The sequence below is a fragment of the Chanodichthys erythropterus genome, chromosome 2, assembly GCF_024489055.1.
Source record: "Chanodichthys erythropterus isolate Z2021 chromosome 2, ASM2448905v1, whole genome shotgun sequence".
NCBI classification, from domain to species: Eukaryota; Metazoa; Chordata; class Actinopteri; order Cypriniformes; family Xenocyprididae; genus Chanodichthys; species Chanodichthys erythropterus.
In genome coordinates, this window is record NC_090222.1 from 26,258,750 (window position 1) to 26,272,663 (window position 13,914).

Below are 13,914 nucleotides of genomic sequence, written 5' to 3' on the forward strand. Positions count from 1 at the left end.
TTGCATTTGAAACTCATAAATCTGAGTCACGAACGTACTGTATAAGGTGGCTGCTGTTTTGCTTGCAGTGCTTGTGACTGATGTCTGTCTAAGGCCCCATTTACACTTGCGTTTTGGTTTTAAAATGGCGTTTTAAATTGAAAGCGATCCTCGTCTACACTGGTGTTTCCATAGCATTTCAGATACGTTCTCCGTCTACACTACACGACTGAAAACACGTCACATGACCTTTCATGCACACTGGGTATGCGTATACAAATGTAAACAGTTGCCTCTTGCGCATGTATGCAGCTGCAGTATTAAAAAAATGCACAATGGCTGCACAATGGCTGCTAAAATGACAACAAAGCCAGCAAAGATTGCAGTTCAGTCTCCATGTTATTGGAGAGCGAACGTGGGCAGCCACGCCATCGTTTCCAAAAGTCTCCGTTTTGGTCCACTTATACTGAAACGCAACCCCAGCATTCTCAAACTAAAATGGTCTCTGTAGCATATTCGCAATGCTCTGTTTTCGAGTTTCGAAATCAGTGGCATAGTGTAAATGACAGGCATAACCATACCAAAACTTTTGAGTTTTAAAACGAAAACGCACTACTGTAAATGGGGCCTAACTCTGCATAGCATTTGAATCGAATGCAATGATTGGATGAACATTTTATGGCCCACAGATGAGATATATAATATCTATCTATATATATATATATATATATATATATATATATATATATATATATATATATATATATATATATATATATATATATATAAATACATTTAGACCACTTAACTTAGTGATTGGGATCAGGATGTGATGAGACTTTCAACCAGCAAAACAAGAAATGGAACAAATGCCAACCCTGCCTTTAACAGGATATATTTGTCTGTGAGTGTTGTTTTAGTATCATTGATACACTATTATAGTTTTTGTTAATATTTTGAATTAGATTTTATTTTTATAATTTAATTTTTAATGTATTTTGTTTTAAATTTTTCTTTTTTTTTTCTTTTTTAAATGTCCATATAGTTTTTGTTTAGTTTTTTTTTTTAGTTTTAGTTATTTTAGTGCTTCAGCTTAAACTAAACAAAAACGAGAAATGTTGCCTATTTTTTATGGTTTTAGTTAACAATAATAACCCTGGTGTGTGTGCATTCAAATGTTGGCTTACACTCTTTATCTCAGTCTATTTTCGGTCTTTGTGGGTTCAGTGGAAAAGTCATGTTACAACATCCTTGTCTGCTCAGAAATGATATTTAGATTTTTTTTTTTTTTTTACATTTATCTGAAGGTTCTGCTTATTCAGTTGCAGCTGATACTAGTAATTTAACATCCATTGGTCCATAACTGCAAGTCAAATTATAACCCAGAAGTGAATGTTGATATTTCTACCTTTTGCCATGTAAATCCTTCATTTTTTTTTTTTTTTTTTTATTATTCTTACAACATCTACAGTACTTTTACTTTATGTGGTTGGTGCTCGTGTATGATATCTATTTCTAAGTGGTTAAACTGATGGTGTTCAACTCAACCATCAGGTACAGAATTCAATAGGAAGTTGATCCCAGGTCAGTTTCTTTTGGCAGTGAGTCCACTCTGAGTGATTTGGCTCCTCACAGTGACAAGGGAAAACATCAGAGAGCCTTTCAGTGATCTGCAGGGAGATGAATGCAGAGGTAGATTGCGTGTGCGTTTGTATGCGCGTGTCTGTTTACGTGTCAGAGTAGGCTATAATATCATCTCTGAGCGAGTGTTAATATCTCTCTCCCTTGGCTCCGTGTCTTGTGGTTCAGAAGGATGTAACCTCTGATCACTTCTGACACACCATTGTTTGACTGTCGGCAGAATTAAATGATATCTCTCTCTTCTCTCTTTTCTTCCTCTCTCCAAAACGGAATTCCCAGTCTCCGGTATGTTACTCTTTCACAGAAAGGCTTGTCAAGTATAGAAATGCAATTTCACTGATTCAAGGCAATTACCTTGGAGCCTCTTTCCTCATCAGGATGAAGAAACTACAAAGGCACAGATGGAGGCTGACTCTTGTAAAGGAAAGAGCTTGAGGCAAAGATCCGCAGCAGCCCCACTGACACTTGCGTGGTGATGACTTAAATCGCTCAAGCGCTCGAGACAAAGAGGAGGAGAGAATCCTAATTACCCACCATCACTTGCATCATCCTCAATTTGCTGTGAATGTGGGGGGAGAGAAAGGAAAGAGAGAGAGATTGTAGTACATATTACATAGTGTGTGAAAATTGCAGTGCCACCCACTAACTTTGAATCTTTGCTATTTGTTTCCCTAGTTTGCCAATGAAGTATGTTTTACTCAAAGAGAGGGCAAGGTATGTTTTACTCCTAGACCAGCATTTCTGGCCTGTTGAGGACTGTACTCAGCACTATTTAGTGTTATTATTGCGACAGCAGGGTGAAGGATAATATCCAGCAGTCCCCTTCATTTGTGCACTGAAACCTCTGTTGTTGTAGCTTGAGTATAGACAGTTGTCTACAAGAGATATGTATGAAATATCCGTACAGTAACCATTATTGGCTACTATTAGAGATTTTATAATATAATATATTTTTTTAAATATTATTCAGTATATTAATTGCACGCCCACCTTCTAACGCTCACTTAAGGCTGATCTTTAAAGACACTAATAATTTAATGACACTGTTAAATTTCTAAATATTTTTACTTTATTTCAACTAAGTGTTTTATAATTTTAGTACAGATAAAATAATTTATTAAATATTTAAAATATATTATTAAATAATAAATGTTTAATAAGTATTTATTTAAAAAATATATATATTTAACTATTAACATTTTCCTTACTTTTCTTTATACTGTAATGATGCCTACAATTTTTTATTGTTATATGATTACTTTACTTAGACAAAAATTAGTATATAATTTTATAAATATTTATTTTAGTAAATATTTAAAATATATAATAAAATTATTTATATTTATATATTTATTTACATATATTTTATTATTTATTATTATTTTATTATATTTTATTATTATATTTTAATTGTTAAAAATAAGTATTATTTTATGTTATTAACCATAATTATCAGTGCCTGTCAGAACTGTGATATTGGTACATCAGTATTATCTACAAACCTTTGGAAAAGGCCAAATCTCATTCTCATTTTAGCTCTGATGCTTTATGCATAGTAGCTGTTTGTCATGAAACAGGTAGTTAGTATACAAAAAAAGTTATCACACTCTAAAAATGCTGGGTTGTTTATACCAATATTTGACACAAACATGGGTTGAAACAACCCAGCATTTTTAGAGTGCAAACATACCTACTTATTAGGGGTCCAAGAAGCGGAGATGCTGAAACCCCATATTGTATTTGTACTGATCTTCTTCTTCCCCCTCCTTTTTTCCCCTCCCCTCATTTTTTCTGCCCTAAAAGTGTATGAGCATCAAAGACCTTAAATCATAGAGACCCCAAAATTGGCAGGATTGTCCCAATTGTGCACCGCTACTCAGACTCACAGTCACACAACCGTCCGACACTAGTTGGCTCTATATGAAGGAAAATGCATTTTGGATCATAACTATGGAACCCTATGGGCTAGAACAAAATTCTTTCCCATCTGAATCCTTGAGTCAAGCCATGTTTTGTTGTGGTATGAATAATAAAATAAACACTTTCATTAAACTTCAAGCATAATGTTATAAGGCAATACTTTTATAATAGAAATACATTTTAAAAATGAAAATGGCCTTGGGATAAATGCTTCCATTAACATGTTTTAAGCTGCAAATGAGTTGCAAATCTTCAAATTCCTTTCAAAATTGTCCTGTCTGTGCATTTCATCGTCACTTAAATGTTGAATATGAGTCCACACATACAGTATACTACATATATTTGGTATGATTTGACCTGAAAACCCAGGAGACACTCTAAATAAACTATTCAGTTGTGGCCTAATGGTCAGAGAGTCAGACTTGTAACCTGAAGGTTGCAGGTTCGAGTCTTAGTACCAGGAGAAAATGTAGGTGGGGGAGTGAGTGAACAGCGATCTCTTTCACTCTTATCTCTCAACTGAGGTGCCACTGAGCAAGACACCTAACCCCTAATCTGGGCGCCGCAGCAAAAAAAAAAAAAAAAAAAAAAAGGCTGCCCACTGCTCCGGGTGTGTTCACGGTGTATGTGTGCGTGTGCACTTGGATGGGTGAAATGCAGAGCACAAATTCCGAGTATGGGACACCATACTTGGCTACACGACACGTCTGATGCTTTAGGGGTGAACAGACAGCTTTCAAACCAAATTACTGAATTTGTGTTGATCCCATCAACACTGCAACCAAACTCTTTTCTCAAACTTCTTCCCTCTTTCTCCCTCTTCTAGTGATTTTGAGTTCCCCTTTGCTGCTCCTTCCCCCCCCAATCACCGGCTTGTTCCCACTAGGCTCCATCTGCTCGTGGAGGGGGCCGCAGCAGCTGCAAAGCCTGAATCTTGCGCTCCTCTGTGCTTGCCTGCCTGCCACTGCACACGAGCACCAGCTGTAAACTAGCCTACGCAGCCTATAGCACTGCTGCTAAAAATCACAGTGAGATTAGGCAGGTGATTAGTTAGTGATAGCACAGAATGGATGGGATTTTAGGTAATACTGGTTAACAGTATAGAAAATGGGCATGTTTGAGAGTACTTTATGTTTGAAAAGCTTACTTAAATAATTAATACCAACTCATAAGTTTATAGGGTTAGGCTCAGTACATCATAATATCATCTGGCCTCTGTATTATAGTTGTTTTTGTTGATGCTTTTTCCAGACAAAATTTAGGATTTTTTTTTAATCTTTTTTGTCACTGTGGCACAAGAACAACATATGGTGTAAAATTTTTATATCATCATTATAGCATCTTTGTTTTCATTCATTTAAAGTATATATGCACAATGTTATTTACTTGGTTGAGTTTTCAGTTTTCAAGTGTAATGAACTTGGCAGCACTTTGTTTCAATTTAAGTTGGTTTGAAGTGAAAGCAAATGCCCTTTTGAATCAAATAAATGACTACTAATATTGCTAACTGGAAGGAATATATTGAGCGGGACGTAATATTTGTAAATAGGTGGCATTTTTTTTTCCGAGTTCTGCATTTTGTGAAAGCTTCAGAGCAGTGGGGTTGATAACAAAAGTTAAAGTTAAATACTATTGTCATATTAAGAAAGAAGGAGCTGTGAAATGTTTTCATACTTTTAATAAACTTTTGAAATTAGACCCTATTATCTTTTAGAACTAGAATCTTTGCTTGGATCATAAAATTTGCCTTTTTCATAAACCTAACCCCATCAATACAAATCAGAGAATTTAGGCAGTTACTTACAGGAATAAGTAGATGGGATTTTATGTAATAGTGATTAAACAATATAAACAAGTGCATGTTTGAGAGCAGTTTATGTCTGGGAATGACAGATGTTCACTTGATCATTTGTAGTCTTTTATAATATTTCATACTTGATATTTGCTTCTGGTGTTATTTTTACTTATTTGTTATTTTTGAAAAACAGCAAGGATATGTTTTCTATTTTGTACATTTATGGCACAAGAACAAAATATATCTAAAGCAAATGCCCATATCATCTGAATAAAATAAATGGCTTCTGATATTGCTGGGATGGGATGCTGGGATAGAGTAGAGGTGCTGAATACGACCAAGAGAAACGAGGAACAGACCAAGTTTGAGGTGTCACTGTTATTTCATGTTGACTTAATGCCATACTGTTCGAGAAAGAAGGAATGAAGGACTTTAAAATGTTTTCATTCTTTCAAATGAACACAAAATATACCTAAAATGCATGTCTGATTCAGTTTAATTCATGAAATGTGTATTTTTTTCAAACCTGAATATTCTTATACCTCAGAAACATGGCGGTCGCCGTGAACGTGGAAAAAAAAAATGAGACTGAGAGACGAATAACAGCATCAATAAATCATTCTCGTCCAATGTTGTTCCCGGGAGATTTCTGATGGATGAAATTAAGCACTTCCATCTCCATCTCCCACCTGATCGCGCGCGTATAAATCCCAGCAGCTGATCAGCAGAGCTCAGACATCAAACCGACACCGCGCGAGCAGAGACAGCAGCGGACACTTCTCTCTCTCTCTCCCCGCTTTAACAGCAGCAGCAACAACAACAACAACAGCTTCTCCGGAAACGTGCTCGCATTTAAAGCTGCCCATTTTTGGAGCGCTTCCATTTGGGTCTGAGCGCACTCTGACACTCGGGCTCAGGGAGGCGGATCTGCTGCTGCTGCTGCTGCTGCTGTTGCTGTCGCGCGCGCTGTCCAGTGCTGAAGTTGCATTTCGCCTGTGCGGAACGGCTCGTACACTGCTGAAGCAACGGAGCTTCCGCGTCTTTCCACCAGCTCAGGTGTTTGACTTTCAGCCCTGCAGGACCAACTCTTCTATTGTGCGGTGGATAAAGAGAGGATAACGTGCTGGAAGAGGCTTTCAGCTCTGCGCTCTAAACATGCCAAGGTCTTTTTTGGTGAAAAAGGTGAAGCTAGATGATTTCTCATCCACGGAACTTGAGAGCGCGTACGGCAGGTCCAGGACCGATCTTAGCTTTCGGATACACGACAAAGGTAAGTGGAAATGTTTATTTAGCACACTTTAGCCTAATCCAAGCATGGTTTTAGATGGTTTTGGGGTTCATTTACTGTCTAAATTAAACTCTGCAAGAAGGAAAGTAGATATCCAGTTACAGGATTGAGCACCTCTGTGGCGTTGCTTGTGATTTATGTGAAACCATAATGGGAATGCAAACATAATTAGTGGGATTCCAGCACTAAAAAATGCATGGTAAAATTCACACGCATGATGCATGCCATATGAAAATCTGCTGCTGGTAACAAATGCTTAACTTCTCAGCAACTTGGAGCCCAGTCACTTCCAGATGAGCTTAGGTGTTTTGTTTATTCTGCAAATCAAAGAAACGCTTAGGGCAGCTGCACACTGCACACTGTGCTAATGGTGGTGCCTTTAGAAAGGGGTAATTAATCTCCCACTGTAAAAAAGTGCTATCTGTGCTCATACTGTAAGTCCACAGTAAATGTGGTATCCTTCACATCTCCACGGCTTTGTCCTGAAATAACTCTGGAATAATGGGAAGTCAACCTGACACGTATTCTATTTGAAATTTCCTGTAGTGAGTCATCATTAAGTCTAATTATATTCAAAGAGAAATGCTGAATTTGTTGAACGTATCTCAAAGAGCACTGGCACAATCTGGCTGCCGGTCGCCTTTGCCAAGGTGGAGATAAATTGAGCGGAAAAGTGGCCGTTGCATCGCCGAACCCCATTGTCCTCAGTCGATTCCCTTGTGAATATGAATAATTGAATAAAAGATCTTGTTCTCTCCACGCTAGGCTACATCAGTGACTACATCACCCCGGCCGTTTATGATGGAGAAAGTGACGGTGGCACTAAAGTACCTTCTCCGGGACCGATTTATGACAGCAACCACAGTGACTACGGGGCGCCTGACTCGGACCAGCCAGACAGCCCGCGGTCGGAGATCACGTCCGGGTACATCAACGGCGACAACGCGGTGAGCGAAGGTTACGCCGTGGACGCGTTCTTCATCACGGACGGCAGGTCCCGTCGGAAAGTGATCAGCAGCTCACGGACCCTCCAGAGGCACACGTGCAACGAATGTGGCAAAACCTACGCGACGTCTTCCAACCTGAGCAGGCACAAACAGACGCACCGGAGCCTAGACAGCAAGATGGCCAAAAAGTGCCCGACATGTGGGAAAGTGTACGTGTCCATGCCAGCCATGGCCATGCACCTGCTTACCCATGACCTCAAGCACAAGTGTGACATATGTGGGAAGGCGTTCAGCAGACCTTGGCTACTGCAGGGCCACATGCGCTCTCACACGGGCGAGAAGCCCTTTGGATGTGCACACTGTGGAAAAGCGTTCGCCGACCGCTCCAACCTGCGGGCGCACATGCAGACCCACTCCGCGTTTAAGCATTTCAAATGCAAGCGATGCAACAAAACTTTCGCGCTCAAGTCCTACCTGAACAAGCACTACGAGTCGGCATGCTTTAAAGGTGCGTTCTCGCCGCTCGCGTCCGTCGAGGCGTGACTTCCGGTCTGTAAGCGCTCACTCCCCCGTCACGTGTTAGGATGATTACGCTATCTTTACCCAGTTATGTGTCACAATCAAAAAGAAACCCAATAATAGCACAATTTTATCAATTTTTTTTTTCTTTTGCAAAGCTGACCTTAAAGGAATATGGAACCTTCGCATGCACTTCAGCAACCATGTCCTCGAATGACATTCAGACAGTTCACCTCGACGCCGCGCAACACTTGACTATGACTGGCGTCCAATGAAGGTTTGAGTGACACCATGTTCCTCATTAAAATAAAACTCTTTTGTATTGTCAGTGGATATTATCATACTGCTGCAAGTGGCCCAAACGTATTCACAATCGAGGTAAACCGGTATTTATTTATTTAATTTTTTAAATATTTATTATTTGTTTGTTTTAATTACTTCATCTAGGATGTATGATTCTCTATGATGCACTGAAAAGTGTGTGTGTGTTTTTTTTTTTGTTTTTTTAATTATTCATCTTGCATTTTTTCTTTCTCTATAACGTTGCCTTTTGGGTTATTCCAGTCTTATTAACATGCCAAAGCATTTAGATCCATGGTAATAATTGAAAAATGTTTTTTGTTTAATTCTTTTTTTATTATTTTTCTTTTGTATACCTACTTAATGCATGCAAAAAGAAAAGAAAAGAAATCTATGCCAATACCACAAAGCTTATAATTTTGCCAAAATGTAGAGATAGTATCAGGGGGCAATATTTCTAGGGGTTCTCTTAAGAATATAAAAAGCAATAATCATAATGCATGGTATTTTTTGAAAGTAATAAAGTATTACCTATAGCAGTTTTTTCTAAATCAGGTACATTTTGATCCAATACTCTTAATAAACATTTAAAAATACCACATCAGGGAAAATGCCAATGTAGAGTTTAGTGAGACTAAATCCATAAGTCCATCTTCCTTTGCTCTCTGCTTATGCACTGCCTGCCTCGAATTTAAACGTAGATTTAGGATGTAGGCCCAAAGTGCTGTAACTCCACTCTAAGCGATTCAGAACCATTCTTTAGAAGTGTGGAACATGTAATGGTTTTTCTGAGGTTAACTCAAAGGGACACGCAAGGACAAGCAAAGGACTGGAGTGAGAGGAAGGTGTACCATCTGCATAGCCGTTCTGTAATGCACTCGCACTACATTTCCAGCTCAGCTCAGATCAGTGTCCCTGAGTTTGAAAGCACTTCATTGTAGAAATCCTTAAAAAGTAGCACAAAAACCCTAGATTCAGGTAGATGTTACCTAGCTCAATCTTCCTTTTTTATATCTTGAAAGAGGAATAACAGCTCAGTTTGTGAGATGATCTTCATGTAGATACTCATTTGAAGAGGAAAAACCTTTTTACTGTAGATGAATCCACTAAACCTGTTCAAGAAACAAACAAAAAATGTCCTGCGACTTTTTGAGCCATTGTTCAAATGATGTAAGCACAAGACACAAGGCATTTTAAGCACTTCATAATAAAGGCAAAGTAAACAAACACAGTCTGTTGCTCATTTGTCCCTGATTATTGCCGTTCCTCTGTGAAATTAGTCTATTAAAGAGGCCAATTAATCTTGGTGAATGAAAATCAATGCACACGCACTGACGAAGCAACGCAGGCCAAGAGATGGGATGGGTGAAAACCTGCTATGGTTATTTACGGTTCAATATATCCACTCTGGCAGTAGCAATTGCTTGTTTTTAATGTAGCACCAAAAGTTGATAGAATAGAAATAATGGATTGGCAATAATGGAAGTCCAGGGGGAACAATTTCCACAGGTGCTGAGTTTCATTTAAGGTGACATTCTCGCCACACAAACTTTGCTGGATGAGAAAAATGTGTGCATTTGTTAACCCAAATCAACAGGTTTCATGGTGAAGCTGCAAACACGCATGATGTTTTTCCATCCTCACCAGTGCCGATCAGCGTACGCAATGTAAATGCTAGCAATGCACATAAATAAGTGTTTGTTTTGCCGCTTAAAGTGAGGGATGCATTACACTTGAGTTGTACTTTTGCTGATAAACTGCCTGTGTGTTAGGCTGTAATCCACAAACACGCACTATGAAGTGCTGCTTTTACTGCAGTTTCATCTGTATCTGCTCAGTTCTCGTTCAGCGAGGAGCACCAAACTCTCCCGCTCAGGTTAATCTAGCTTGTGCAAACGAGGCCACCAGTGTCATCAATTTGCTGGGAATCATTATCCGAGCATTCTGAGCGTCTACGCTCTGGTCTCCGGAGCTCTGGGTAATTGTGCTAGCAGGATGGGATCAGCAGGAGCCATTATTTAACCGGAGACAGCTGTGTGAGGGGCCGCACACGTTGATCTGTTTGCTGTTTCGTCCCTGTCTCTCTGCTTTAGGATCACAGCGTCCCCTGAGTGATTCCTGCGTCTGCTGTATTCTCCGTGTGCACTCCGAGGTCCTCGGCTCTTTGACAAACCCCATAACTCTCTCTCTCTCTCTCTCTCTCTCTCTCTCTCTCGAGTCAAGCAGGTTTACTTTTACAACTCAGACCGAGCTTGATCTCAGAACAAACATTTTCAGAAGTGATTATTGGACTGGGTTTAGTCAAAGTTACTGCTTATTAGTGACATCACTGTTTTACTTCTGGAAAGCCAGAATCAATATCCATGAGGTTACAATGAGCAATGGCTGAAATTGTGCCGGTGTCAACTGATAGATTAGATCAGAGGCTATTAAAGCAAGCCTTGTATTTGAAAACACATAGATGGGTCAGAGAGCAGTATTCATTAAAAGAGTTTGTTGATGTGCTTCAACTAATAGCCGGCCAGTTCTTGTACCTGCCAACACGCTCATAAGAAAACAATACATCTAGCACCAGCAAAATGCCTTTTGTATATTAGTTTATATATATATTTATATGTATAATTTTTTTTTTTTTCAGAATGTTCAAGCCTAAAAAAATGACAAAATCTGCATAGTAGTCCTTGTTCAATTTTTTCTTCTGATATACAGTATTGACCTCCTGAAGGCATAAGCTTTGAGTGAGGAAGAGTTAAAGTTTTGTTATTCCCTTTATAATCTTTTTATTGAGGTTTATTCCCTGATAAACCTTGTCAGATTTAACAATATAAATTGCAGTTGGCTCTTTTGTGTCTTGTGATGGACTGTGATATGCAAGTTTAAAGATATCTTTTTGAATGAGATTTTAGAGCTGTGAATTTGTTCGCACAAATAACTAAAATTTCAGTCTGTTCCTCACAGGGTTATTAAAGTGGACATATTTTTCACAAGATGTAATATAAATCTCTGATGTCCCCAGAACGTGTCTGTGAAGTTTCAGCTCAAAATACTCCCCAGACCATTTATTATAGCTTGTCAAATGTGACCCTATTTGGGGGTGAGCAAAACTGTGCCGTTTTTGTGTGTGTCCCTTTAAATGCAAATGAGCTGCTGCTCCCTGCCCCCCTTCCAGAAGAGAGCGAAATCCTTTACACGAACTTTAATTTAATTTCTGCCATATCAGGTGCAGTCTTCATAGGCCTACCTTTCGGAGGTAAATTCATTTCACGCGAAAATGTGTGTTATGAGGTGGTGATTTCGGATGAATTCGTATGATTATTAGAAAAAAAGTAAGCTTGAATGGCCACCCCTATTCCCACCCCCTAAACATACCCATCACTGTATTGTCTGAAAATGTATGAATGAGATGTATCATGCAAATTAATATGAATTAGCCACCAATTCGCCAAAACATAAAGTAGTAAAGGGGTTAGTTCACCCAAAAATTACATTTCTCTCATTAATTACTATGTCGTCCCATACCCGTAAGACCTTTGTTTGTCTTCGGAACACAAATTAAGATATTTTTGATAAAATCCGACCGTATCTGATCCACACATAGGCAGCAACGAAATTGCACCTTTTGAGGTCCAGAAAGGTGACATCTTTAAAACTGTTGAGGTGACTACAGTGGTTATTATTAAGTGTAATATTAAGAAACGAAGAGAAAAAATCAATTTTAGCTATGTTTTTAGTACCTTTCTGGACCTCAAAAGGTGCGATGTCATTGCTACCTATGTGTGGAGCAGAAACCCTCAGATTTTATCAAAAATATCTTAATTTGTGTTCCAAAGACAAACGAAGGTCTTACAGGTTTGGGACGACATGAGGGTGAGTACTTAATGACAGAAATTTCAGTTTTGGTGAACTAACCTTTTAAGAATTGCCATGAGATTATGTCGGAAATTCAGCCATTTCAATAGGAATCTGCGTGATCTGGAATTTCGGTGAAAGTGACCTTTTTTTTTACCTGCTAAATTTTACTAAAGGACACAACCGACTCGTTTCATTCTAAAAACAGAAAACTTTTTATATGTTTTGTCCGTTCATTTACACAACAACGGCATTTGGGGGCCTGACATTTGACGCAAACATTTGAAAACAGGTTTCAAAGTTTTTGAAAAAGATACCATTATCATCTCTGTAAATGAAAAAAGCATGAATTTGAGAAAACAATGACATAATGCACATGCATATTACGCCTTTAGTCTATAGGCGCGTAGTGTTTGAGACATCATCATGACAAGCATTTTTAGTCATTTTCATGGATCTGTGTGAACAGGGATTCTTTTAACAATGTTGTTGTCTGTACTTTTTCATTTTTAGTACATCTTTCTTGTGTAAATGTACCCCTAGTTGTCAATTATAGTGAAAATGACCTCAGAGGACTATAAATATTATGCTACTGTTAATAATTTTGCAGTGTTCATCTTGTTGTCTTGTGTGCTGTAGTTGACGGTTTTATATTAGTGCTTTAAGATAATGCTTAGATTATAAAATAATTATATAAACTCACATCAGGATTTCATATCCATGTATTTATTTGGTGAGTAGTTGTATAATAAGTGGGATAAAGATGATCATTATCACAAAATGTGAAGCCGTATTTCTTACATATTGGTCTGCAGTGGTTAGTGTTAGGGGCTCAAAAGTATCTTAAACTGTAAATGTACAATAAAAAAACCATTGTGGTTCAAAACTTTAGTATTTTACCTCATGCAACAATATACCAAATTTGTAGAGGTTTTGATGTTTTTGAGTGGAGAATTTCACATTTCAGTGGTGCAGAATGAAATACCCTATGTTTCCCTTCTGAAACTGCCCAGTGCATGTCCTGCAGATATGTCAGTTCCTTCAAAGCAAGGTACTATAGATGACATATGTATCCTCCACAGTATATAGATTCAAAGTACCTCAGCTGTCTGTCACATCCTCTGTTATTCAGATATGTTTCACAGTCCAGCGATCTCCTTTCTCTAGAGTTCTGTTTATAACCAAGCATCTTGTGTCTTTTTAGTATTTTTAATAGCATTCTAATCCATATGTGTGCTTTCTTTCGAACTGCGCAACCATGACACCTGTAACATGAAGCACGCTGTTCCTTCTGATGCTCTCATCATGCGGAGAGGGTTTTCTTCCCAGGCGTTGTGTAGTTGTCCATGCTGGTGTAGGTGGAGGTCTTGAAAAGCAATGTCTGCAGGCTAACTTTGCTCAGACACACTTCAGTAGCTACAAGTAGCAGCCAGGCGCTCAGAGAGAGAGAGAGAGAGAGGGGATTTTTATAGCTGTTGCGCAGCCACTTGAGAGAGTATTACCTCTGATGAGAATAGGCATTGTGTAAGGCATCGTTATTAAAAAATATATATACTTTTAAATATATAGTTTTTCATTGGTTAACGTAATGAAATATTTTAAATACTTAAACATTTATTAAAGTGTTTAATTTCCCAGTGGACAAAAATGTTGTAAAAATAGCACACCTCAGGCTT

At 38.3% G+C, this 13,914-nt stretch overlaps 1 protein-coding gene across 1 annotated transcript; it reads left to right on the forward strand.

The window, feature by feature from the left end:
- Positions 1-6,490: 6,490 nt before the first annotated feature.
- Positions 6,491-8,113, forward strand: scrt1b (scratch family zinc finger 1b). The gene is made up of 2 exons (XM_067394667.1): positions 6,491-6,605; positions 7,389-8,113. Exons 1-2 carry the CDS (start codon positions 6,491-6,493, stop codon positions 8,111-8,113), a joined length of 840 nt encoding a protein of 279 aa, XP_067250768.1.
- Positions 8,114-13,914: the final 5,801 nt, after the last annotated feature.